Here is a 27179-nt window from a genome sequence, read left to right as displayed (position 1 = left end):
CACAAACAATGGGAGCTCATAGGCTAACAGACACAAACGAACCCCTGGCATATTGAGCCTGAATCATAAAGCCTTATTGAATGTGATGACCACCAAGGATAGAGTTATGTTGAATGTACCATGCCTCAAGTGTCAGCTGGGACCACTCAAGCATTAATTCCATATTGCAAAAAATGCGAGGTCATTTTCGAGCTACTGAAGATTGCATGTCTTATTTACACACAGATAATGCAAATGTACTGAAATCATTACATTCCCCATTTTAGTGAAATTACATCCACGATGCAATACATACTGTGTGGAATATGTTGTATAAAAGAGCATTTGATAAAATCACTCAATGCACCCGATCTTGTCAGATTTTAGAAGACAATTATTGGATGGGTGACCACCATGTACAAACAGGTTGCTATAGGCTGTTGGGATACACAGTGCAATCAAGTCCAGTGTTGTACTTATTTCTATGGTCGCACATCTATGCTCCCAGCTTTCATCAAGCTGTACTAACCAGCATGGTAAAGTAGGGTCAAATAATCCCCACGACCTACACGGAGTGAGCTTGGCCATCATCCACCACTTGTGTGCTTAAAAGTGTTTATACACGTATAACATTAACATTGATGTGTGTGATGCCATAAACTGTAGGCTTACTAACACACATTTGTACATATTCAGGATTGTATTTAATGTGTGCGTGGATTTTAAAAAAACCCAAATAATTAAGGCTTTAAGGAGTACAGCTGTCTCTTGCTAAGAATAACGTGTATTTTCATATCTATCCCCTGTTCAAATCCAGGCTATGCCAACCTTCAGACCTCTCTGCTATTTACAACTGCGATGAGTGAGTGCTTATGCATAGCAAGTTGCCACCTCACCGCATTTAGGTCAGCCGAGGGAATTTCTGACACAATGACACTGTGCAGAGAAGGAAAACTGTACACGCCCTTCTCTTGTGGCCAAAAAAAAGCAAAAATCACAAAGGCACCCCCAAATTTAGACAAAACTGCATGACCAAGTAAAGCCTTTTTTTAATAACAAAGCAAGCGACAATCACCTGTCTGGCTGATATCTTCAAATTGTAAACGTTGGTATAAAGCGGTCTATATGAATGCTATTTGTTTGAAGGACTACAATATATACTGTATACACGTGTGGTTACTGGCGATCGTGCCAGCACGTTGAAGCGTAAATCCGAAAAGGATGATATGCACCATGTGGTGATGGTGCATTGTGTATGTTCAATAAATTAACAAATGGCCTTTATTTATCCAGGCCATCCTCACTGAGTTTGAGGAGTGTTTTTTTATTTCATTATGGTCCTGGAATTGAAATTTTTTGCCATTTCCTTTTTAATTCGTGTAATTGGGGGAGGAAACCAGAGGTGACCGGAGAAAACCTACCCTCGACGAGGGGATAACACATCTATACATATAATTTAGCATGCATATGTTGTACGTATGCTGGCATGTCTATGTACTGTGTACGAAAGTATGCGCAGGTTTTACCGTGCGCGCGATAGCATGAATATTATAAACTTGCATGTATATTTGTTGAATGTTGAACTACTTTCGCACCATAAGTGGCCAACCGTGCTAATCGGAGGTGCAGGGAAAGGACACCAAACTAAGCACAAAAGCATGTGCATATTGCTAGTATTAGTATAAACTGTACATGTCTTGACATGTCTTAGTTGGCAAATATGACTTTAGTGTGAGCTTTGACATGTGCTTACCCAACTGTACCGTACATGTGTTGACGTGTGCATATGTTTTGGTCTTATTTGAATTTTCTCACGATATGACAGCATGTTTTGTGTATCATGTGTGTGCACAAGTACATGTGAACAAGTATCCACACCTACCACTGAACCCACAATCCACAACAAAACCCCAAAAACCACCACCGAACCCACACCCACTGTTGAACCCACACCCACCACTGATCTCACACCCACCACTGAACCCACTCCCACCACTGATCTCACACCCACCACTGAACCCACACCCACCACCCAACCCACTCCCACCACTGAACCCACACCCACCACTGAACCCACACCCACCACCGAACCCACTCCCACCACCGAACCCACACCCACCACCGAACCCACACCCACCACCGAACCCACTCCCACCACCCAACCCACTCCCACCACCCAACCCACTCCCACCACTGAACCCGCACCCACCACTGATCTCACACCCACCACTGAACCCACTCCCACCACTGAACCCACACCCACCACCCAACCCACTCCCACCACTGAACCCACACCCACCACTGAACCCACACCCACCACTGAACCCACACCCACCAGGGAATCCCCACCCACCACTAAGCCTGCACCCACTACTGAACCCGCACCCACCACTGAACCCACACCCACCACTGAACCCACTCCCACCACTGATCCCACACCCACCACTGAACCCACTCCCACCACTGAACCCACGCCCACCACTGAACCCACACCCACTACTGAACCCACACCCACCATTGAACCCACTCCCACCACTGATCCCACTCCCACCACTGAACCCACACCCACCACTGAACCCACTCCCACCACTGATCCCACACCCACCACTGATCTCACACCCACCATTGAACCCACACCCACCACTGAACCCACACCCACCACTGAACCCACGCCCACCATTGAACCCACTCCCACCACTGATCCCACACCCACCACTGATCTCACACCCACCACTGAACCCACACCCAGCAATGAACCCGCACCCACCACTGAACCCACACCCACCGTTGAACCCACACCCACCACTGAACCCACTCCCACCACTGATCCCACACCCACCACTGATCTCACACCCACCATTGAACCCACACCCACCACTGAACCCACACCCACCACTGAACCCACGCCCACCATTGAACCCACTCCCACCACTGATCCCACACCCACCACTGATCTCACACCCACCACTGAACCCACACCCAGCAATGAACCCGCACCCACCACTGAACCCACACCCACCGTTGAACCCACACCCACCATTGAAGCCACACCCACTCGGGAACCCACACCCACCACTAAACACGCACTCACCACTGAACTCACCACTGAACCCACCCCCACCACTGAACTCACCACTGAACCCACTCTCACCACTGAACCCACTCCCACCACTGGACCCACACCCACCACTGAACCCACACCCACCACTAAACACGCACTCACCACTGAACTCACCACTGAATCCACTCCCACCACTAAACACGCACCCACTACTGAACCCACCACTGACCCACACCCACCACTGAACCCACCACTGAACGCACACCCACCACTGAACCCACTCCCACCACTGTACCCACACCCACCACTGAACCCACTCCCACCACTGAACCCACCACTGAACCCACACCCACCACTGACCCACACCCACCACTGAACCCACCACTGAACCCACACCCACCACTGAACCCACACCCAGCAATGAACTCACCACTGAACTCACCACTGAACCCACACCCACCACTGAACCCACCACTGAACCCACACCCACCACTGAGCCCACACCCACCACTAAACCCACACCCACCACTGACCCACACTCACCACTGACCCACACCCACCACTGACCCACACCCACCACTGAACCCACACCCACCACTGACCCACACTCACCACTGAACCCACACTCACCACTGAACCCACACTCACCACTGAACCCACACTCACCACTGAACCCACACCCACCACTGAACCCACACTCACCACTGACCCACACCCACCACTGAACTCACACCCACCACTGAACCCACACTCACCACTGAACCCACACTCACCACTGAACCCACACTCACGACTGAACCCACTCCCACCACTGACAAAGCAGCTGAGCCCTTCATTGTTTTCCCTGTCACTCCCTTATCTCGTATGTGTTTGCACTTAATGCTTCAAGGCCCGGCGCTGTGAAGCCCTCCGTATCTACTACCACCGTCGACACATTGAAGACGACGACACATCACAACAGCATCCTCCATCGCGGACCGGCAGCCACACAACCGACAGTAGAACAATAGAGTCGACAATGAAAACAATCGGGGGGAAAAAAGGGCCACCACGTGTGACAAGATGATTTGGTGATGCCGCTACATCAAGCACAACAAAAAAAACTCAACGCATCGCCTTATAAGAAAACCAAATATATATAATTGGTAGATTTTTCGGGCAACGGCCCTCTTGCAAGAGACAACAAAAAAAATTGGCACTGCGATATTATTTTGGCGCACTCAAGCACGCCACAATTCAATGTTATACAACGCTACAGTACCCAAACACTGTAGGTCGTTTAGCCGCTGTGCCTTCTGCGTGTTCGGCTCTTGCTGTGCTGCGTTAACATCCCCCGAACATCATCCGAGAGAGCGATCTGCTTGGCCATTCGTTGACGCACCGATTCATTCATTCCTCATCATCATCGTCGTCCTCGGCGGACACAATCGAGTCTTTTTTTTTTAAATGTTGCAAAATTTCAGCACGCGTGCTCGCCGCGCAAGGCTTGATTGGTCTGACCGAAATAAAACTGCAACAAATGTCCACAACAACACCACCAACACCACCACCAACAACACCAACAACAATCGCGGGCAGCAGGCATTGGTAGCTAGCAGCAAAGCGCAGCAGCGTGCAATCAACGCGAGAGTCCTTCCCCGACACCGCCGACTAAAGCACCAGCCGGTGCTTTAGAAGAAGATCGACACACGACACAAAGGCGGCGGCGGCAGCAGTGAGTGGTGGTGGTGTAAGACGACGTCCAAGCTCACCCACCAGCACGACGGTGAACCTCTCCTCCAGCTCTCCGGGGTCCGGCATGGGCAGCTTGAGGGGCATGCTGTGCGCCCTCGCCTCGGCGGCGGCGGCGGCGGCGTGAGCCGGCTCCATGCTGCCCGCGTTTCCCATCTTGGCGGAGCTTTTGCTTTTCCCCGATTTTCTCATAGATGCATGCGAAAGTTGGGGAAGCGGCGTCGCCGAAACGTCTAGCCGCGTGGGGTTGTTGTGGTTGTGGTGGTTGTTGTTGTGGTTGTGGCTTTAACTTCGCGTCTCCCGTGGCTGCCGCTTGCGTGATTTGCGTTGTCGTTCGCCGCAGCCAGCTTTCCTCTTTCTCTCTTCCACGAAAGGTTCTTGTTCTTCCTCCGTTTATCTTTGTCCGCCTGGGTTGTTGCTGCTGTTGCTGCTGCTGTTGTTGCCGCCTGTGTGTTTGTGTCGCCTGTGTGTTTGTGTCGCCTGTGTGTTTGTGTCGCCTGTGTGTTTGTGTTTTTTCCTGTCGCGATTTAAGAGACGGAACGACGACGTCGTCGGCCCGCCCGCTCCGTTTTGCTGAGCGCTCAGATTTACGGATGAACGCGGTTTATTCTTTGCGCTTTACGCACAGGGAAGATAAGTGGAAGATAAGACCTCTCACTAACTCCACCGAGCATCGAGAGCGGGGTGTTGTTGTTGCTGCTAAAACGTCATTTTGTTGTTGTAAATCCCGTTACAACCTCGCCAACACGAAGCTTGGCCCGTCCGCCCGCTTTGTTCCCCCGGCCTGTCGCGTTTCCTCCACAGCGGTGTAACGGGGACCCACGGAGAGAGGCGGTGGGGGTGGTGGGGGGGGGTGGGGGGGTGGTGGGGGGGTGGTGGGGGGTGGTGGGGGGGGTGGTGGGGGGGGTGGTTCTATTCCGCTCCAGGGTCCATCCGGGCTGAGTACGGACGCGGGTGGCTGCCGCCTCTCCCCCCTCTCCCTCCCCTCCATCCCCCCTCTCCCTCCCCTCCATCCCCCCCTCTCCCTCCCCTCCATCCCCCCCTCTCCCTCCCCTCCATCCCCCCCTCTCCCTCCCCTGCATCCCCCCCCCTCTCCCTCCCCTGCATCCCCCCCTCTCCCTCCCCTCCATCCCCCCCTCTCCCTCCCCTCCATCCCCCCCTCTCCCTCCCCTCCACCCCCCCTCTCCCTCCCCTCCATCCCCCCCTCTCCCTCCCCTCCATCCCCCCCTCTCCCTCCCCTCCACCCCCCCTCTCCCTCCCCTCCATCCCCCCCCCACCGTCGCCTCCCCCTTCGCGGGCTTCCTCGGCGGATGCGGACGGGACGTGTCTACCGGGAGACTGAAATCCGTGTGACGTCACCCCCCCTTCTACCCCCCCCGTTTCAAGGACTCTTGAATTTTTGCGTCTCTTCATTGTCTGCAGACTTATGTGGGGGGCTGTGAAGAAGGGGCCCTTGCCCGAAACGTCGCCGATGATGTAGGTTTTTTTTTTAAACAAACATGTCAGGCGGCGTTAGGATTTGCACGAGAGAAAATCGTCACCGGTGTGAATGCCCGACGGCTTGATAATCGTAATGAAACGTGTAACGTCGATGGCATCTGCAAAAGTACCTTTTTAGTCATCACCTTCGTGAAAAAAAATGTTCTCGATGTTACCTACAAAAATAATCAAAGCGTTCATCAGAAATCACCTAGTGGGTTATAAAATTGCAATCGGTGACCAATGAATTGATAAATCATTCAAAACTATATTGCATGATCATCAAGACTTATTTAAAATTATAAAATCTAAATTGGCACTATAACTGTTAGTATTAATTACTGGAATCGTTATCAAAGCAATGCAATCATAAGTGTCAATATCAATCCTCAATGGTCTCCGGTATTAACAATATTTAAAACATCAAAACCACCATCTCTAAAATGGTAATGAAAAATGTACTGTATACATATTTTGCAATATAAAAACGATTAAAAACAAAACGTATACAAAAATCAACATAAAATACTGCATCAATGGAATAATATGAACCAATTACTAAAACTGCAACATCACAATCATCTCCCTAAAATGTAATAATCAAAACAATACATCTCCATACCCCAAAAAATAAAAAAACCGAATTACCATGACAATGACCACTATCATATCTAAATGCGTTGCATGGTTTTTCTAAATTCCAAAAAGGTCTGGGAATTGTACAGTACAGTGTTTGAATAGGGCGTATGTAACATTGGTTAGATGTCAATTTTACTTTTCATAACGTTGGAAGATTGCTCTGTCATTCATCAGCATTGACTATGAAACGGATCACTTAATCACTCATTTTGCAATGCCAATTAACTGACATGTTTGAAGAAATCCATCTCAGGGTGTGTTTAGAAATCGACAATGCTTAAGATAAAAAAAAATACACACTTTTGTCTGGTGACAGAGGAAACTTAGGACCCAAGGAATATAACGGGTTACAGTACATATGCTTTCACATAAATTGGGTCGCTTGGTACTCCCTTTAGCAGCTTGGTCTCTTCTGCCTGTCACAATGCAGTGAGGGTCGCTGCACTCAACCAATAAAGAGGCGCTAATACCTGCTGCTCGTGCTGCTGAGGTGTGGCATTGTCTGGCCTTGTGTCTGGAAATATGTATATGCAAGATGAAAGAGGGTAATCATTGTGGATCTCTACCAATGGTTCACATGTCAATATGAATGCAGCGATTAGAATAATGTATAACGTGTACAACATTTATTTTTTGTTAAGCCACTGGTGGATGAGGGCCTTCCCATATCGTGCAGGCATACTTCACCACACGGGTCAATGGATTTTGTTGCGCTGCCCTCTGCTGCCCACAGCACCTATTGCATCTGTCTTTTGCACAGTGCAAGCCACAGTTTAGTTTAACCGCACGGGAACTCACGAGACGAGGACGATTCCTATTTGCCAGTGACCTGGGATTTTAGTCTGCCAGTTGGGGGCGAATATTGCTTTGTGTAATCCCAATTGAGTAAGTTTGCGGGCAATGTTCTCATTTAGCAAAATTTGGACCCTTACGCCAGAACACAATGGTCGACTTCTGCTGAATGATGTAAGGGGATCTTTAACGTCCACTGTAAAGCAGACGGCGCGGATTATTGTGGTTCCTACAACCGCAGTAATAATCGTGGTGGTCGCTGGATTCGAACCATGAACCTCAGCAGCAGGCGACGAATGCACTACAGTACCTAATATATCCATTGAAAATGAAGTCACAAATAACACGGGGAAAATATTTTATAAAACTAGGATACATATTTCGACATTTGCATACACCAGAAACCTCTTACGCAAATGTACACAATAAACGTATGGCCAATTCCAGCTTCAAACTTTTCAGAAGGATGATGATGATGGTTGCAGAACTTTCAGTGTTATCTCCTATTTTGTGCAATTTATCTTGGTATTTCAATTCCTCCCACATACCAAACTCGCAACGTAAATGGCCAAACATCCCCATGCAGGACCCTCTCGAAAATGAGTCTTGAGGCTCAGGCTTTCATGAGTAAAGGTTACAGTTTTACAGTACATACAGGATAAGTATTAGTTGAAAAAGAAATTCAAGATATTTCTGTACGTTTATTGCATTGAATATAAAATCGAACATTTATAAGGTGCAAATTTATCACACTTTCGATAGCGAAACTTTGAGATTATAAACCATTTTTCTGGTTAAGAAACGTAACGTTTTAAGGAACGTAAGAGATAGAGAGTTAACTTTTTTTAAAGCACAAAAATGCTATCTCACTGACACAAATCATGTGTTCTTAGCTGTCCAGTTGCACAGAAGGGTACTTTGTCGCGGTGCCATTGTCTAATTTTTATTAAGCAGTGGGCTATGGGCTCTTGAAAGAGTGCCACTGTGGTAAAAAAAAAACAAAAGTGGAGGACCATTTCCCTTTGAACAACTGCGCAACTGGAGCGCCAGGCAGGGCCCCTTGCCACGATTCTCCTCCAGCGATTCTTGTGGGTGCCTGCTGCACACATCGTTCACCACTTCCTCCTTTCCAGGCAAACGAGAAGAACAATGGCTTTATTTTGGATGCTTTGTTGAAACTGGGGGCTTGTGTGGAGGATGGGGGTGGGAGTTTGAGGGATGGGGGGTTGGGAGCCCATCTCAAGAGGATGCTGTCTGTGACATAAGGCAGCCACTCGGTAGCATGTAATGTGAGGCGATGGCTGGGACGATATACGTCTGGAAGATCTTCACATTTAAAATTACCTTGATGTGTGGTGATTTATTTAGAAATGTAATGCATGATGTAATTAGTCGCAACTCTAAAGGAAGTCACGAGACAGACTGAACGCATGTGTTTTTGCTGTTTGCAACGTGGTTTAGGCAACAGTATTTTCCAACGAATTATTTTCTGCGGAAGAATAATTTCATGCAGAGTTGCATATGCATTTGCACTGTATTTACAAATATTTAATGGTGAATAAATACGTATTAAAACATATTCACGCAACATTATTTTGGAAAAATGTAAGTCGATCTGAGAGCAAGTAATGAACAAAGGTTTATTTTATTTCATGTATCAGATGCTGGGTAACACATGTTTGGAAGTTTCACTCATTCTCATCCGTCTGAAAAGCGAGACTCAGCCGGCTGTTGCCTGATTTCCATTGCCCTCGTTTAAAACTTGCGGGAAATAATATACATCATTGTGTATGATGCCACCCAAACCACTTTTAATATTTTCCAAGAAAATATCATCTTACCACTCCCCATAACAAACATTCATTTGCTAAGAATACGTTATTTTATCAAGCTTCACCCATAAGTCCTTTCACACTTGCCTTACACGTTGCATCACAGTAATAAAGGAACTGTACACACACCACTAAGTAATGTAATGCATAACAGAAATGCATGTAAACATCCTAACAGTACAATACTCGCAATGTTGATTAAAGTAATTACTGAGCAATATATTTTTGGTAGCAGCAGATGACATAAACCTCTGGCATCTGATGTTAAATGACTGTTTTTATCATATTGTTGAAGTATGCACTGTAGCTAATTGCAGAAAATATAGGCATACTATTAAGGACGTACTGTATGTGTTTTGATATAATTTTCATTGAAGCCAATTGCTAAATGAGGAACACAATGGGACATTACATATATAAACTCTCCAGCATCAAAGTACAGCATTACGAATAAAACACTTTTTACACCAGAATATACATTTCAGGGATCATCATGTTTCATTAAAAAAAATCAGAGTTAAATGTTGTAAAATGGGAGCAGAAAACCCTGGCTTTCCTTGCCAATAAAACCCCTGAAAAGGCATACATCTTTCCCTGAGCCTTCCAGCTGGGCTCCCTTTTCAATCAGTCTTTTCAGCCACCGTGGTAACGCCATCTGTTCCCCTTCCTGGCTGGCAGATTCCCATCAGCTTACCACGTTTATCAGTATTACGGGATCACATACATGTAAATCCCAAACACAGCAATGAGGGAAATGCTGCGTATTGCCCCTGTAGACACCGTGTTAATTTATGCTATTAAAATACTATATTGTTACTGCAATAACTTACGGCACTTTTTTAACACAACTGCTTCATGAAGGCATTTCCTCATGCTGTATTTCTTACTACGGGGTTGCTTGATTATTTTTCATCACACTGATTCAATGTGGGTTGCTAGGGTAGTGGGAAACCAGGTCAGTTCAAATGTCACTCCCCACTGATGTGAGCCCTGGGAAGAAAATGTGATTCAGGTCGCTGGCTTCAGAATGCAGTGTGCTAACCATTGCACCACAACGCCAACCCATAATTTACCTTGTCAATCCACTGTGGATGAGTGCCACGTAGAATGTCGTGGTGGTTGTTTTGAGCATAATTCACCACACTGGCCAGTGCGCTGTGGTGGCGAGATGTTTACTGCCTCGCCAAGTATACACGAGGTCGTGGGTTCGATCCCGACCCTGACATCTGTATATTTGGAATGCGCATGTCTCTCTCCCCGTGGTCGAGTGGATTTTTCCGTTCACATTTAGAAACATGCGTTTAAAGTATTTGGCTGCTATAAATGTCCACGTGATGAGCAACTTCGTTGAGCTATAATTTGTGGCCAGGTCGCTTCTTAAAAATAGCTATATAGCTCAGTGGGCCTTACCTGGTAAAATAAAAACAGTTTAGTTTAATAGTTTGGTTTCAGTAGGTTGAGTGGGAGGATCTGCGGCCAGAAATCAAACATAGGTCGTCGGGTTTGTAGCCCACTGCACGGCTGCTGCACCCCCTCCCCCCCCCCCAAATAACTGTGCACATGTACAAGCCCTTTTGTCAATCCACTGCTGGCTGAGGACATCCCCATGTCGTGTAGGCGTTGTTTGACCATACTCGACTATGCTGGTAAGTGCGAGTTGGTGAAGGCAAGGACCATAGACGATGAAAGCATATACATTACAACTGCATTTTGCTGCACTGCCCTCTGCTGCCCCTCACATAGCCCAATGGCAACCGCTGGTACATGGTGGTGGTTAGTCTTCAAAGCACTATCCAAGCTTATCATTGCTTGGCTTCCCAGATCTGACGAGATCGAGCACATTCCAGCTGATTTAGTCATAGGCCATAGGCCAAATAACCATACTTGTGGTTAATTTAAAATTTAGACAAAATCTCCATACAGTAGTAAGTACCAACACTGTGATGTTTTTATGGAATTATTTCAGTTTATATAACCATGAACACATGCCTGATGTGCTCATCTTCTACACAAGTGCAAGAAAAAATATACTTTTACCTGCGACTCCGGAGCGGAATAAACAATGGGGCACAATCGAATTCTAACTCCCCATCAAGAACACTGAACGGTGGCACCAAAGCAATTCATCAGCTCACGACCAATGCAGTCGAATGTCTAAAAAACAGATACTGTACATCAATTTTAAACATTTGTTGCCATACAAAGCAATATTTTCTTTTCTCTGCAGCAAGCCATGTTCTTTCTCAAAGACGTCAGCGATGATGGCCTTCTTCCATTTTGTTCTATTCAAGATATTACTTACGAACTTTGCATGGGACACTCCCAATTGTATCCAATTGTTCAAATGACTTAGAGTATACAGTATTCATTTGCTGTCTTCCCATCTTTTTGTACCTATAATTTTCCCAGTCAAAATATGTTCTGTCACTTGTTTTCTCATTACATGTCCAAGAAATCAAACTTGACATTCTCTAGTTAATTTAATTAACGTAATTTGTTGTACTTACAATCCATAATAGATTTCTATTGCCTGTCCACAAAGTGAAAAAAAATTCAGGAAAAAAAATGAAGCTTCATATTTATTGGCACAAAAAAAATCTAACTCCCCCCCCCCCCCCCCCCCAGTTCTGGCTTGTAAACTATTTTTCAACAACAACAACAAAAAATATCTCGCCGTGAATTGTTCTTCCCCTACTTCACTGTCTCATGCTGTCAAACTGAAGTATTGTTTTGATTGCAGTCAAAACGTCAGTTGGCTCCAGAGGGGTGGCTCCAAGTCCCTGAATTAGTGTCGTTGGTCATGCATCGAGTCTGACGCATTCCTGGCACATTTGGCAGTTTTCCACAAGAGAAGCTCAATTCCTGTGACATTTTAAAGGTTGTTCAAATGCATGAACTACGATCAGTTTTTGCATTGGAAGAGTTTGTTTGCATAATGGTACGAAACAATTTGCATGAGTATTAAACAGCCAGAGCATGTTGAAGCAATGAAGAAAAAATATGCACATCTTTTAAAATTACTTAGACAAAAAATGCAAGACTTAGAAAATTCCTGCAAAATGGCAACATACCGTTTTATTAAGGCTCACTGATCCTTCATTCCTACTGCCTTAACTTCCTACGTGCGTACAACGAACGGGACGATACTTGTCACGAATCATAAGTGATGCGGTGCTGTGTTGATCACAGGAGGCTGAGCGTACTCTGCTGGCCAATATCTGTTTGTGCAGGCACCAATCTCAACTCACAGCATGCCCAGGCTAACGTCCAATTATAGTAAAGGATAAGAACGTATTCTAGAGTGCAATGCCATACAGTACAGTATGTGCAAACAACTCAAATTGCTTCTTATCGAGTCGACACTGTGATGCTTGGAAATATTGGTCACGTGTTGTGTTCCTGTGTGTGGAATGTTATAATTTCTGTATTCTTATTCAATGACAATGTACAACTTTTACCCATTCTAAACAACGCACAGGAAAATATTTGTAATGATTAAATATGAAATATTGAAAAATCGTCGATGAAATACGTTTTGCTTAATATTCTTGGGGAGGAAACACTGATAATGAGAGTATAAGGATGGATCGATTAATTTCGATTAAATCATAATTCATGTATGTTGAACTTCTTTCGCACCGTACGTTGGCTCAAAATACATGCATCCCATTGTCTATGTAAGATTCAATGTTTATCGATGTATGCAATTACTGTATATCTAAGTGAAATGGCTAATACGGTAATGTGAATGCAACTTTACAAACGTGACTGGAAGTAAAACTAAAAACATTGCAAAAACACGGTAAAAATGTTTTAAGTTTGAACCAAATAGCAGTTCAGAATCTTGAAACTGCATACATTTAACTGTGGATTGTTAAATCCATAAAGGAAGTTGAACCGATAGATGTTTGGGTATGGCTCGGGCTTGCGTTAATAAACAATTAAACAAATCAATCAACATTGCACAGCGTGTGTCAAATGTACCGCTACCCTTGTTTTTTTTAACCGATTATTTTCTTTATAACGCTACACAGTTCACACTTTCAATTGTAATTTTAATGTGAAATATGGAAATGCATTTTGCTTTAATCGAATCAGAAACATTGTCGCCTTCGAGCCGCGTCTTTGTCCGTGTTGTTGTCCTGTGTCTCGATCCGAGTGTCCGTGTCTCAGTGAGGGCCCACCCTCTGTCACCTCGTAGTCTGGTGGCCGGTGCCCAGCTCGGTGCACAAACAGTTTTGTCTCTCTGCAGAACTGCACCGAGTGTGCCCCCTCCTGCGTTGTAATAACGGTGAACTTGGCCGAGCCATCACGGCCATTCTCACTTTTTTAACCGATATACTGAACATTTTATAAAGATAGATATATAAACCGGTTAAAACCGGAAGCTGGATCCATTATATTCTTTGCTTTCGCCCAGGAGCAACGAGTTGAATTTAGGTTCATTTTTCGGTTTCGGTTCATGAACATGAGTGATTAACTCTGGTTTCCATTTTTCGGCTCGGTTTTATTCGCTGCTTCGACTGAGCACACATCCCTGAAGGAAGCATGCTTTTTGGCATGGTATTCCATTTCTAAGGAAAAAGAAGTGGCGCTGGCTTAAATCACACAAACCGAGCTCAATGGGACCACCAGCTGTGCCTGCTCAGCGAGCGAGGGGGCCATGAGTCCATGGAAACTTTGCACTTTGTTAACGATACCTTTTAAATGTTGCCAGGTCAGGGCTGTGACAGATGTTCCTGCCCACATGGTGGAACTCCTAATCACAGCTTGAGACTGCGGAATGTGTGCAGTCTGTTGAGCACTTTGGCCAATCATACCACCATGGAAACAGCCGGGGAAGCCATGAACTGCTTCCACGTCTACCAGATTAACTCATATCAACCTTCGCTTTGGAGTGTATTACACAGCGAGGCGGTCATTCGCCTTAAAAAAAAAATCACTTTGTACTTTAGTTTGAACGTGGAGCTAGGCTGTAACTATGCGTTTGTGGGATATTGCTGTATATTACTGTAACTACTTAGTCAAAATACTATTTGTGACTATGCAGCCAATGCTCTTACAACTATACATTGAGGGAAAACAGTATTTGATTCCCTGCTGATTTTGTACATTTTGCCCACTGACAAAGAAATGATCAGTCTATAATTTTAATGGTAGGTTTATTTGAACAGTGAGAGACAGAATAACAACGACAAAAATCCAGAAAAACGCATGTCAAAAATGTTATAAATTGATTTGCATTTTAATGAGGAAAATATGTATTTGACCCCCTCTCAATCAGAAAGATTTCTGGCTCCCAGGTGTCTTTTATACAGGTAACGAGCTGAGATTAGGAGCACACTCTTAAAAGGAGTGCTCCTAATCTCAGCTTGTTACCTGTATAAAAGACACCTGTCCACAGAAGCAATCAATCAACCAGATTCCAAACTCTCCACCATGGTCAAGACCAAAGAGCTCTCCAAGGATGGCAGGGACAAGATTGTCGACCTACACAAGGCTGGAATGGGCTACAAGATCATTGCCAAGCAGCTTGGTGAGAAGGTGACAACAGTCGGTGCGATTATTCGCAAATGGAAGAAACACAAAAGAACTGTCAATCTCCCTCGGCCTGGGGCTCCATGCAAGATCTCACCTCGTGGAGTTGCAATGATCATGAGAACGGTGAGGAATCAGCCCAGAACTACACGGGAGGATCTTGTAAATTATCTCAAGGCAGCTGGAACCATAGTCACCAAGAAAACAATTGGTAACATACTATGCCGTGAAGGACTGAAATCCTGCAGCACCCGCAAGGTCCCCCTGCTAAAGAAAGCACATATACATGCCCGTCTGAAGTTTGCCAATGAACATCTGAATGATTCAGAGGACAACTGGGTGAAAGTGTTGTAGTCAGATGAGACCAAAATGGAGCTCTTTGGCATTAACTCAACTCGCCGTGTTTGGAGGAGGAGGAATGCTGCCTATGACCCCAAGAACACTATCCCCACCTTCAAACATGGAGGTGGAAACATTATGCATTGGGGGTGTTTTTCTGCTAAGGGGACAGGACAACTTCACCGCATCAAAGGGACGATGGACGGGGCCAGGTATCGTCAAATCTTGGGTGAGAACCTCCTTCCCTCAGCCAGGGCATTGAAAATGGGTCGTGGATGGGTATTCCAGCATGACAATGACCCAAAACACATGGCCAAGGCAACCAAGGAGTGGCTCAAGAAGAAGCACATTAAGGTCCTGGAGTGGCCTAGCCAGTCTCCAGACCTTAATCCCATAGAAAATCTGTGGAGGGAGCTGAAGGTTCGAGTTGCCAAACGTCAGCCTCGAAACCTTAATGACTTGGATAAGATCTGCAAAGAGGAGTGGGACAAAATCCCTCCTGAGATGTGTGCAAACCTGGTGGCCAACTACGAGAAACGTCTGACCTCTGTGATTGCCAACAAGGGTTTTGCCACCAAGTACTAAGTCATGTTTTGCAGAGATGTGTCAAATACTTATTTCCCTCATTAAAATGCAAATTAATTTGTGACATGCGTTTTTCTGGATTTTGTTGTTGTTATTCTGTCTCTCACTGTTTAAATAAACCTACCATTAAAATTATAGACTGATAATTTCTTTGTCAGTGGGCAAACGCACAAAATCAGCAGGGGATCAAATACTTTTTCCCTCACTGTATATCGCCTACCCTATCATGAGCCATCGAGATGTTTTCATAAGTGATATTACCAGGGTCTCATGATATTAGTGGCGCCTTCCACTCCCTTAAACGTCAGTGCTAAGTCTACTCTGAGGAATTAAAAACATTTCTAATTCTCTTGGCGCAAGGTCAGACTGTGAACATTTGTGGTAGTGTCTGGTCCCTGGGTTCTGCCTAAAATATATTTTGACGAGGCTCTCAGGATCCCGTCTGTGAACAAGTCTCAATCAACACACTTGCGAGTTTGCGTCGTAACACATGCTACTGCGTGCTTATTGATGCCAGGGCAATGACCTGAAATAACTATTTAACTGATTTATTTTCTAACTAGAGAGTGCTGTACAAATAAAGTGTCGGAATCGCTGGTTTTATATAGTTTTGTGCTGCTACGCTTGTACCTATAACACATTTAGTTTCGTTTCTGATCGCATTCAAATGGCTTTCTGCTGCACTCTGTCGATATATTCGTATAACTACATACTGCAGCATGCTCCCGTGGAACGCTGATTCGTTATAGCGCTCTTTTACATGGCGACGTTTTTTTCCGGAGAAAAAAAATGAAGAGAATCCCAAAAGTCGCTTTCAAAGAACACTCAAAGTCAGTGAGAGCGACCGTACGCCCTGAGCTAACCAGCACCGGCGATTTTATTATGACGATTCGTGGTGATGCACGGTCCCCAAATATGCAAGAGATATCACAGCGATGCACCTCGGCTGCCTCTTACGCGGTTGTTTGGCTTGACCACCTGACCATGGCATTGTAGTTGTTGCTCTGCATCGACATCAGCCGAACGAACGAAGAAGAGAGGTACCGAATAGAACCAAAGAGTAAGAGAGATACGCCGACGCCTTGGTCTTCACGTCTGGGAAAAGGTCTGCAAGTGTTAGCGCTGCAAATGTGGCCAAAGTGTCAAGGAATAGTATCACTTTGGATGCAAAAGTTCAAGCGATAAGGTGGATCGAGGTGGGTGAGGGTCATCTGGATGTGTGTCGTGAGCATCGGTTGGGTACGCTGGTGAGTATAGCTCATAATATTGATGTAATATAGCATTTATATTTGTAAAATAACGTTTACCATCTGTATTATTATAGCTGTTACCGATACCCCAATGAATTGCTCATACGTAAGAAATAATGCTGTCGGGAACACATCCCAATATATAAAATGGTATAATAACCCATATTTTTTAGTGCTGATTCAATTCGCACTCACTTCTCCAGGAACGAATCTTGAGCACTAAGCGAGGTCTGCCCTTTATTGCCAGTTTTACAGCAAATTCTAAATATATGCTATTTACAACTATGGATATTTAAATAGTTTTGCATTACCTTGACCTGCATGAAAGAAACCAGTAAAAAACGGTTACCGGTTTGCCGCACACATATATACGTCTAGCAATAAACGGGACACGTTTATCTTTTTACTGAGAAACCAAGGTGTAACGAATGGTCAATACACCGGACTTGCGATCCAGAGAGAGGAAGCCGGTCCATGCTATCTCCAGGAGCGGCAGTTTAAATAACGCGGCAGGTATCGTAAATCCACCGCCCCCATCTCTGTCAAGCCGCCCGGCAGTATGAATACATGCGTAGAGCACAGTTATGGACAAGTTGCGTGTAGTGGGGGGGGTAGAGTGGTGGGGTAACTCCCACCGCTTCCAAAGACGTCTGACCGGCGTGTAAAAGTTGATCTGGAGCTCCCTCTAGTGGAGGCCCTGCCACCAGCAGAAACCTGAGCAAGTACGGGCAGTCACCGAGATGACGAACGTCCGCACTTACGAACGAACTGCCATAAGGTGACATTATTTGTAACCATCCGACTCGCGAACGTTCCATCGTACTTGCGATCCGAACCGTGCGGCTATTTTGTTCGGTTCTGTATCCCGCGTGATGCACAACGACATTGAACCGCTCGTTCCGACGAGCAAGCCAGCATCAGATTTCAAGATGAATTTAAATGAAAACAGATTCCCCCCCCCCCCTTTTAACGTTACTTTACTTTATCTTTTATTTACTACACAGTATTGATTATAGTATTACATGCAAATGTTAAATATGTATTCTTATTTATGAGTTTAACAATGAATATTGTCTTTGTGTTAAACCTTATGAGTTTAACAATGAATATTGTTTTTGTGTTGAACCTTAACACATTCTATAATACTGACCGTATGTACAGTTATTGAGTTCTGAGATACGAACAGATCGACTTATACAAACGGGTCTCAGGAATGTAACACGTTCGTAAGTCAAGCACTGCCCGTAATGTTAAGGCTGAACCTTACCTCTTTAATGAGAAACGAGGACAATATGTGTCCTCATTTCTCGTTTCTGTACCAAAATAATGTGCCACGCTGTGACTTAGGCCACCGTGCCGTTTGAACGTTCGCGCATGCCAATCCGTGTATTTGTTATTAAATTTCCCCTGGTCAACGTTCTTAGATTTCTAAAAAGTCTGAACCGATAATCGATTCTAAGAACAGTTATCGATGAGTTATTGTTGAACAACCATACGTGTAGCATCATTGTAATGAATGTGGAACACAAACAAGTAATTCTGTAACGTAAACACTTATTTTATTGTGTCACGCTAATATTGCGTTGACTGTGTTGGCAGCTTGCATAGCTCATTCATGAGTGGGTTCTACTCTGAACTAATTCCGACAGTCATTGGTTAGATTCTCAACTGGTATTTTCTGTGGGGCAATCACATCACTTATGTTTTCTGCAAGCTGTATAGATGACATTAAAAACCCAATGGCGACATTTGAAAGATGAGCTTATTCTGTATGATGGCAGCGGCTTAGTGAGGGCATCATCCAGCAGTGGATTGGCCATGTCTGCTGCTGATGATTCTGTATTCTGTGCTCGTTTTGTACCTCAAATGCCAGATTTAAAGTAAAAAAACCCTCCAACTGAATAGTATGCAAATATATTTAATATATATCCATTCATAAATACCTTCTGTCCAGTTCCCACGCCTTAAATAAATCAACAAATAAAAATTCCCATGAGGCTACGTGCGGTGCAAAATAAGTACATAGGCTCTCACCTGCTTAAAATGGCATTTGTTTTAAATATGAACACGTGCATTGGTTTGTATGACTGTACTAAAATATTCCATGAGAGGGCGCTATGGATCTGTTTGGTGACGTGCAAATCATTGTTGTGATGATAAACTCTGTCCACTTTCAATGCAAGATGAGTAGTAGAGCTGTTTGCTATTGTGAAGTGTTCATGACGAATGCCCATGGCACACATCATCCCTCTTCTCCAGTTTGCAGTATATGCCACACAAAAAAAAAGCAAAGAAAAACGAGTAGACTGAGTTTTTTTAGAAAGTAAGGGAATCTACAACTGTGTAGGTTTTCGAAGTTGTGCTTTTATCGCACTCTGATATGTTTTATATGCTGTCTAACAATTCGCTGCACGGGCAGGTCCTTCAGAAATTGGAACTGAAGGATATCCCAGCAATTAAAGTGAAACGTCGAACATAATGCCGAACAACACGCAATTACAACCCGAAAACATACCGGAGAGAGAGGCACGTGTCTTTTGGCATCCTGTGGTTAATGTACCAATACATTTTCTCAAGCTCTAATACACCCCCCCAACTTATGCTATACCCCTCCACGTTCACAGTCGCCTTGCAAATGCATTCACCTTATCAACCCGTCCCGTAATGGGGTGGAACCGTTCAGAATATGATAAACTCTGTCTTAAGCAATGCTTGCTAAGCACTTGGCATCCAAAAATATGCCAGTTACTGTACAGTATAATTTTTTTTCATGTATGCAATATGTATGCATGAAAGTCATACGTAAAATACTTTACCCATGTTAAGCAAACTATATTATAACGGGTTTTTTAAAAGCTGCGATTCGTGCTTGTATACTCAGCTTTTTTTGTAATAAGTTATGCAGAATTTGTGATGCATTGTACATCTGGATGGATGACTGCACACGCCAGCTCAAAATTACAGGAACCAGTAATTTTCTCCTCTTTTTCTTTTCCTAAGAAAATGTAAGTGAACCAGGGCATGCCCACAACTGTAAGGTTGATGGAACATATGTTTTCCTTGTTTATTCTCCAGTACCACTCCGTAGCTGTCGCATTCGCCGTACTTGGCCCACAGGATGGAAAGTTTATAATTCGCTCTGCATGTTTGACGTGCATGATGACCACTCTATTCAAGCTGCCACCCAAAATAAAACAAAGCATTTTTACTTCTTGCAAATGTGCAGGGTTTTTTTTTTTCGATGGCTGTCTTCTTCTGGTTGGGACTAACGACTCAGTGGCAGCCAATGGAGGGAGCATTTCCAAGAGCTTGTCCACTGCGGACAAGGAGCAACGGTATTGTTTAGCGCGCAGCAAACGGAAGGATGGTTTCATTGCGAGACCTTGAAAGATTGGTAATGGCTTGTGGAGGCCTTCATCCGGCAGTGGATTGATCATGTCTGGTGATGATTACTGGAGGTTCATCTGCCCTTGGTGAGGCTGTGATTTTCCAATATCCCACTTCCCAGTTGTGGGTGCCTTTGGCCTACTGGAGCCACCTCTTTCAAATTATATTCGTGATGTTGCCGCTCTCCCACAAGAAGGATAGGAGTTGCATTTCATAAGACATTTACAGGAAAACGTAATGTTCTGTACACTACAAATGGTGAATTTAGTTTTAATCATGTATTTTTGAGAAATACGACTCGTGTGGAATAAACAAATCTAAGTTTCTTACTTGTTTTCCTGTAAGTCAACATTTCCATGTTATTTTAATTACAAACGTACTGCATGTTAAACATTACTTCCCCACTTAGGTTTTCATCAGATACGCAATTACTGTATTTCATCCCCAATGAATGTAAGCCATTAGCCAGTCAGCTCCTCACTCCCAAAGGATGCAAACACCTTCACTCTTAAGAGCCCCTGAGTCCTGGTCAACAGCAGAGGATTGCACTGCAAAATAGCAGGAAACACATTCTAATTTGCACTAATGGCTCCTTAAATCTCATTCCATATATGGCTTTTGCCCAAGCTCATCACTAGCTTTGAAAAACAAGGTTTAGGGTGAGTGTTTAAGGTTTTAATATCACTTAATTGCATGGCAATTCTCTTATGTGAATGCCAAGGTCATTGATGGAATCGGGATCACATATTTAAAATGCCAAAGTTATCATGGTTGAGTGCTGACTTGGTGCTTTAAGACCATCATCGACCAGGTCTCATCCTTGACCAGGTCTCATCCTTGACCTGGGCGTGGGGGGCCGTGGCCTCGGGTGTCAGTCTGAGAACTTCAAGTACTTGGGTATTTCAAACGGGTCACGTGTTATTTCTCATAATGCTATGTACTATTATGAGACCTCCTTTGCCAGAAACAAGATATAGGAATAGGTTTTACCCTTTTAACTGGCACAAAAACTGACACCTTTATTCAAGGCATCATGTTTGCAATAACCACAACACAAGCAGTCAAAATGCAAACAAAAAAGACAACTCTGATAATAATATGCACTGTCCTTGAATTTGATTGGTCCACACCCGAGACAGCTTTTCTTAGAGCCTAGTCTCCATTGGTGTTGGACCAGAAGACACATTCCTATATCTTGTTTCTGGCAAAGGAGGTCTCATAATGTAAATGCTCACCCCGAGCCCTCAATACTCTGATAGTGCGCTGTTTTTGAGTTGTACGCCTTTTGGTGTCTTCTGGTCCAACACCAATGGAGACTAGGCTCTAAGAAAAGCTGTCTCAGGTGTGGACCAATCAAATTCAAGGACAGTGCATATTATTATCAGAGTTGTCTTTTTTTTTGCATTTTGACTGCTTGTGTTGTGGTTATTGCAAACATGATGCCTTGAATAAAGGTGTCAGTTTTTGTGCCAGTTAAAAGGGTAAAACCTATTCCTATGCTATGTACTATGTTGAACTTATACGTAACCAACCGTGCTAATCGGAGGTGCGTTGGAAGGACAACGAACTAAAAACAAAAAGCAGTTCTAAAGAAATTAGTTTTGAATCAAGAGAATTTTCATAACATTTCAAAATATTGACTGGTTATATTCTTAGGGTCTTTTGGTAAAGTCACGAAGATAGGTTCAAAGAAAATAACAAAAAACGATGACGTTTCGATCGCCTTTTCCTGATGAGAGAATCCAGCCTTAACTGGCCTTGACACCGGCCTTGGTCTTGTGGCTCCTGGCCTCTGCCTTGGCGTCGTGGGTCCCGGCCTGGATCCAAGACTGGCTGAGCGAAACTTCCATTGCCATGTTTGGATGTCTACAGTTGCAGCAGGTGAAATAATGCATCGCATGTGGTTGTCTTTTCGCATCATTTTGGAATCTCTATTCTGGTATACGCGCAAAGTCCCTTTTGGCAATCCACTGCTGGATGAGGGCCTCCTTACGCCATGCAGATTGTCGGGGAGTTATTTGACCATACTTCGCCATGCTGGTGAGTGAGGGTTGATGAAAGCGGGGAGCTTATATTTGGGAGCAAGTACAGTAAGACATCATAACAATCGAGTTTGCTTCACTGCTGTCTCCTGCCAATCACGTATCTTCGCAGCCTTGCGACAACCCGTTTGTGCATGGCACTCTCCAGGCTCATCCCAACTTCCACTGAGCACGTTCCAGGTGCTCTGGTCACGTCTTGGTGTAGCCATATTTAAGCGAACCACTAAACGATAAACAATTTTATTTTACCAGGTAGGGCCCACTGAGCTATATAGCTTTTTTTCAGATGCAGTAATATCAGGTACTTTACACAAATTACATCAGTAGAGTACTCTATTGTACCTATAATATTGTTTGCCCTCTTCTGTGAAAATTAAGAAACTGCCACTTCAATGCTTGCAAGGACACTGACGTTTTTCAGCATAAACTTCATTTAAATATTTTTCTGAGTCATGCATGCAACGTGTGTTTTTACAAGGTGCAATATTTCTTTTTTTATTATTACATAACATTACAAGTGTTTACAGTATTTTCTGTTATGCAAGATCAACATTTGTAGTGCAAAACTTAATGAACATTTCTGGTTTTATATTTAAACGCAGAATAATTTTATAGTGGGAAGACCTGTAAAAATGTCTTCCCAAGCTCTCGTATATAAATATATCCACGTTATATTTTGCTTTAAACGAAAATAACTTTCTTAAAGCCAAAATAATTTCCCAATGTACCGATGGATCTGAATATCAACCAAGTCTAACTTAATTACAGCCCTGCTCACGCTAGAATATCCAGAAACTGACCAGTCACCAATCATGCACTATTAGGCAGTACGCAGTATTGAATAATGACTGGATTTTCAACGTGGAAAGAGCCAATACAAATACAAGCGCTCTCAAGTATCATAAGGTCTGGGGTGTGGTATTTAAAAATATACATGTTTACTCCAATCATGTGTTGTAGAGAAACATGACATCACAAAATGTGACTCGTTGTAACATGAGGTTAACAATCTGCTATGTGAACCATATGTGCAGTTGCGTTAGGTTGATGAATATACGAGGAAGCACTCGGTTTCAACACGTCCCCTCTTGATTAGGGTTATTCTATCAATTTTAACACCAGGATGTTGACCACAAATTCGTGCCAAAAAGTTTTACCTTTCAAAGAATGAGAAACATTGTTACAGCCCCTCACATACATAATGCATCGATGCTGACCTTGTGATTCAAATTTGCATAAAAGGTTGAGGAAATATACCCCTCCTACTTTAAATAAATAAAACACATCTCACGGACATTATATACAGATTACTCGTTAAAGTATTTTTTAAAAGTATACATATAATGTGAACAAAACGTACGTTATTTTGTAATATCACAGGAAATACGCCGTTACATTATACACACCTAGCTAAAGAACAGTCACATATCCTCGCCCCGTTTCAGGAAATCTTATGGCAGATTATAGAAAGCTGTAAAATCTATGACAGTATTAAAATTCCTCATGATACATTTTATACACCATTTGTCTTACCATTGTTTAGCACTAAAGTGAGGAACAATAATGGTCTGTATGTACAGCCCTCTATCCATCCACCGCTGTGTCAGTCATGGAAGTTGTTTGACCACATTTCACCATGCTCATCCATGTAGGTTGGTGAAAGAAGGTCCCAGGACTGGTTCTGATATAATCACCCGTCACGGATGTCAACTATGGTTTGGAATTAAACTCTAAAAAAAGACGGTCGTGAACTTGTGAACAAGTTGACTCTCTTGAGAATAATTCCGCTTACGTCCATTATGTTCAAGCACTCTAGCTCGTTCACAGAAAGGACTGAGTAAGTAAAGCCACAATGTAACTTGTATTACAACATTATATTCTACTACATCAAAAATTTTATTTCAGCTTTTAAAAATTGTAAACCTACAAATACAACCTTAAGATTTCTCTCAGTCAACAGTATTGCCATCGGGTGATCATTATTGCAAACAACAATAATGTGAGTGTTGAATGTGGTATTGCCATTTACATTTTGATGCAAAGATGTGAAACCACGTTGAATGCTCAGTGCATTCCCTGGTCGGTGTGATTTATTGACCCTGGTTCTGCACATCGGATGTAATGATTAAAGCTCCCACAACTCTGTGTGAATGCTGTTATAGAGTGATCTGTCTGAGAACTTCAACTTTCCCAAAAACATGTGTACTGTAACCTAATCACAAATCAGCTATTTCCTGCTATTAAAGAAATCCTGCATGGGAATTTGCTCTGTTGACTCCCATATGTATTGTGAGTATATGTGTTTACCACTGGCCCCCACACTGTCACCAAATATTGAAGGGTCAAGTATTTGTGTATTTTTTAAAGATCAAATTATATTATTACTCGTAAAAGCTGGGCTTCACAATGTTATGATTTAACCTTATGGGAGGCTGTTGGGAATGCGACATGCATGTCGTATATCAAAGTGACTTAGTGAATACTGACCTGAAGCCTGTAAATCCTAAGAACAATCAACATCATCGTCAGCTATTCTCTATCAACTTATTGGGTGAAGGCCTTCTCACACCAACGCCATCAAGCATGGTCTTGGGTGAGATCATTACAAGTTGAAGTTTACATTTTATTTTGCTTAACTTAATGAGAACTCAAGAGAGACAATTTGAAGAGTGACCTGGGACATTCACCTGCCAGTAGAGGGCGTTGATTGTAGGTAATTTTCTAATTTGGTAAATTAGGACTGATTTCTGCACAAAGTGGCCTACTCTTGAAGCAGATGGCATGTATTGTTATCGTTTTTACACCCGCAGTAATAATCAGGGTGACCACTGGATGTGCACCGTGAACATCTGAAACAAGCGGTGAACGTGCTACCGCTAGACCATGTCATTGCCCAAGTAATAAATATTTGGATGCACAGGGGCTTGCCTAGGTGGTACAGTTTGGAAAAACTGCTTCGTGGAAAGGCTCCCTTGCATTCATGCCATGAACACAAACACATGTGTGTTTACATTACCTACTTCACAGGCCAACCATCCCGTACGTCTGTCTTTAGTGGCCAACGCTGCCTAATAGCTTCTCATGCAGGCACTTTCGAGACTCTGTCATGCACAAGACGCGAGTTACAATGTGATAGGGCCCAGGGGGAAAATCGGTGCAATGGTTATAGCACAGTGCGCCATGTAGCGGATGGCCCGAGTTTGATTTTGAGCCATCAGAAGCAAGTGAAGTCTGAACGAGTCCTGCTTGTGCTTCATATCACCAGCTGACAATGACCAGCGTGATTAAGTATGGTCAAACAATGTCCCTTACCGACATGGTGTTGGGAGGCCTTCATCGTGCAGTGGATTAACAAAGGGATGTATATTATTATTATTCGATCCCTTTCGGGCCCACCTTTGCTGCGGTTGTAAAATATTATTGAGTGGGTATACATAATATAAAAGTTATAGTTTGCTGCTTTGATGGTTATAGCTGCAAAAATGTATCTTAAACCGCAGTAATGTTACATTTTGCCTCAACAAGTGTTTTTTTCACAATAGTAGCTGTTATAATGTAAGCGCGTTGTGTGGATATGCAGTGCTGCATATGCATGCGCAGTTTATTTGTATTAAAATAATCACGAGTACTTCCTTGAATCATACACAACAGTGTCAAACAATTATGAACAACACTGTATGCAGTATTCAGCAAGCGTGACTTCAACCTATATAAACAAAGAAATAATTGCTGTACTTAGTAAATAATGTAAACAAACACACATATACAGTATTGTAATGTGTCTACGTGATTGCAATCAACAACCTAAACCCAACATTCCTTTAAGCAGCATATTCTTGTCAAGCACATGAGACATTTGAACATTTTTTTGTTATCCTGCTGCCAATATTCTAGAGTTTAATTTGCAGATTACAGACGAATCACTGCCGGAATGTAACTTGTTATTGGAATTGTTTTTGTCTCGCTTTTAAAAAAAATCATATTTATTTTTCCTTTAATGAGTTGTTCTGCAGTGGATTTTGTGACATGTAAACATTTCAATTGAGACAGTACAGGTGGTTCGCCTATTTCCTCTGCAAACCCGACGCTAAAACAATGGCGCACGATTCGTTCATTGCCCCGCCTCGGTATGTACAGGGACTCCTCTACTTACGAGCGAGTTAGGTTCCAGAGGTCTGTTCGTAAGTCCAACTTTACTCCTGTCGATTCCGAACGTGTTCTACGGCATGTACACTAAACACGGGAATGGCTTTAAACATTTTCTAATTTCCTGTAGATGTACGTAGATGGCACTGGTTCTTTATGTTCTGCAGATGTAGATGCCACCACCACCACCATCTATTGCGCGGCAGTTTAACTTACGGCTCTCGGTCCGAAAAGTTAACTGGACATACGGACAGGTTTGTTTGTATCTCTGAAAGTTTGTAAGTCGAATGTATTTTGAACTTCTTTCACACCGTACGTAGACAACCTTGCTATTCGGTGGTACGGGGGAAGGACAACAAACTAACACAACAAAAATCAG

At 43.6% G+C, this 27179-nt stretch overlaps 1 protein-coding gene across 6 annotated transcripts in view; it reads right to left on the bottom strand.

Moving 5' to 3' along the window:
- The window catches only part of LOC116938663 (formin-like protein 2), an 83081-nt gene extending 77466 nt beyond the window's left edge, over positions 1-5615 (bottom strand). For 4 of the 6 annotated variants that reach the window (XM_032946093.2, XM_076057521.1, XM_076057540.1 and 1 more), the window contains exon 1: positions 4796-5614. In XM_032946093.2, the coding sequence (XP_032801984.1) occupies positions 4796-4963 (168 nt within the window). In that variant the 5' untranslated portion in view covers positions 4964-5614. Of the gene's footprint in view, positions 1-4795 lie in introns of all 6 variants that reach the window. The other 2 variants (XM_076057513.1, XM_076057502.1) reach the window with 1 other exon arrangement.
- Positions 5616-27179: the final 21564 nt, after the last annotated feature.

Source organism: Petromyzon marinus, chromosome 4, assembly GCF_048934315.1.
Source record: "Petromyzon marinus isolate PM22_M1 ecotype Great Lakes invasive population chromosome 4, UKy_Petmar_22M1.pri1.0, whole genome shotgun sequence".
NCBI lineage: Eukaryota > Metazoa > Chordata > Hyperoartia > Petromyzontiformes > Petromyzontidae > Petromyzon > Petromyzon marinus.
This window is presented reverse-complemented; position numbering and strand designations above follow the sequence as displayed.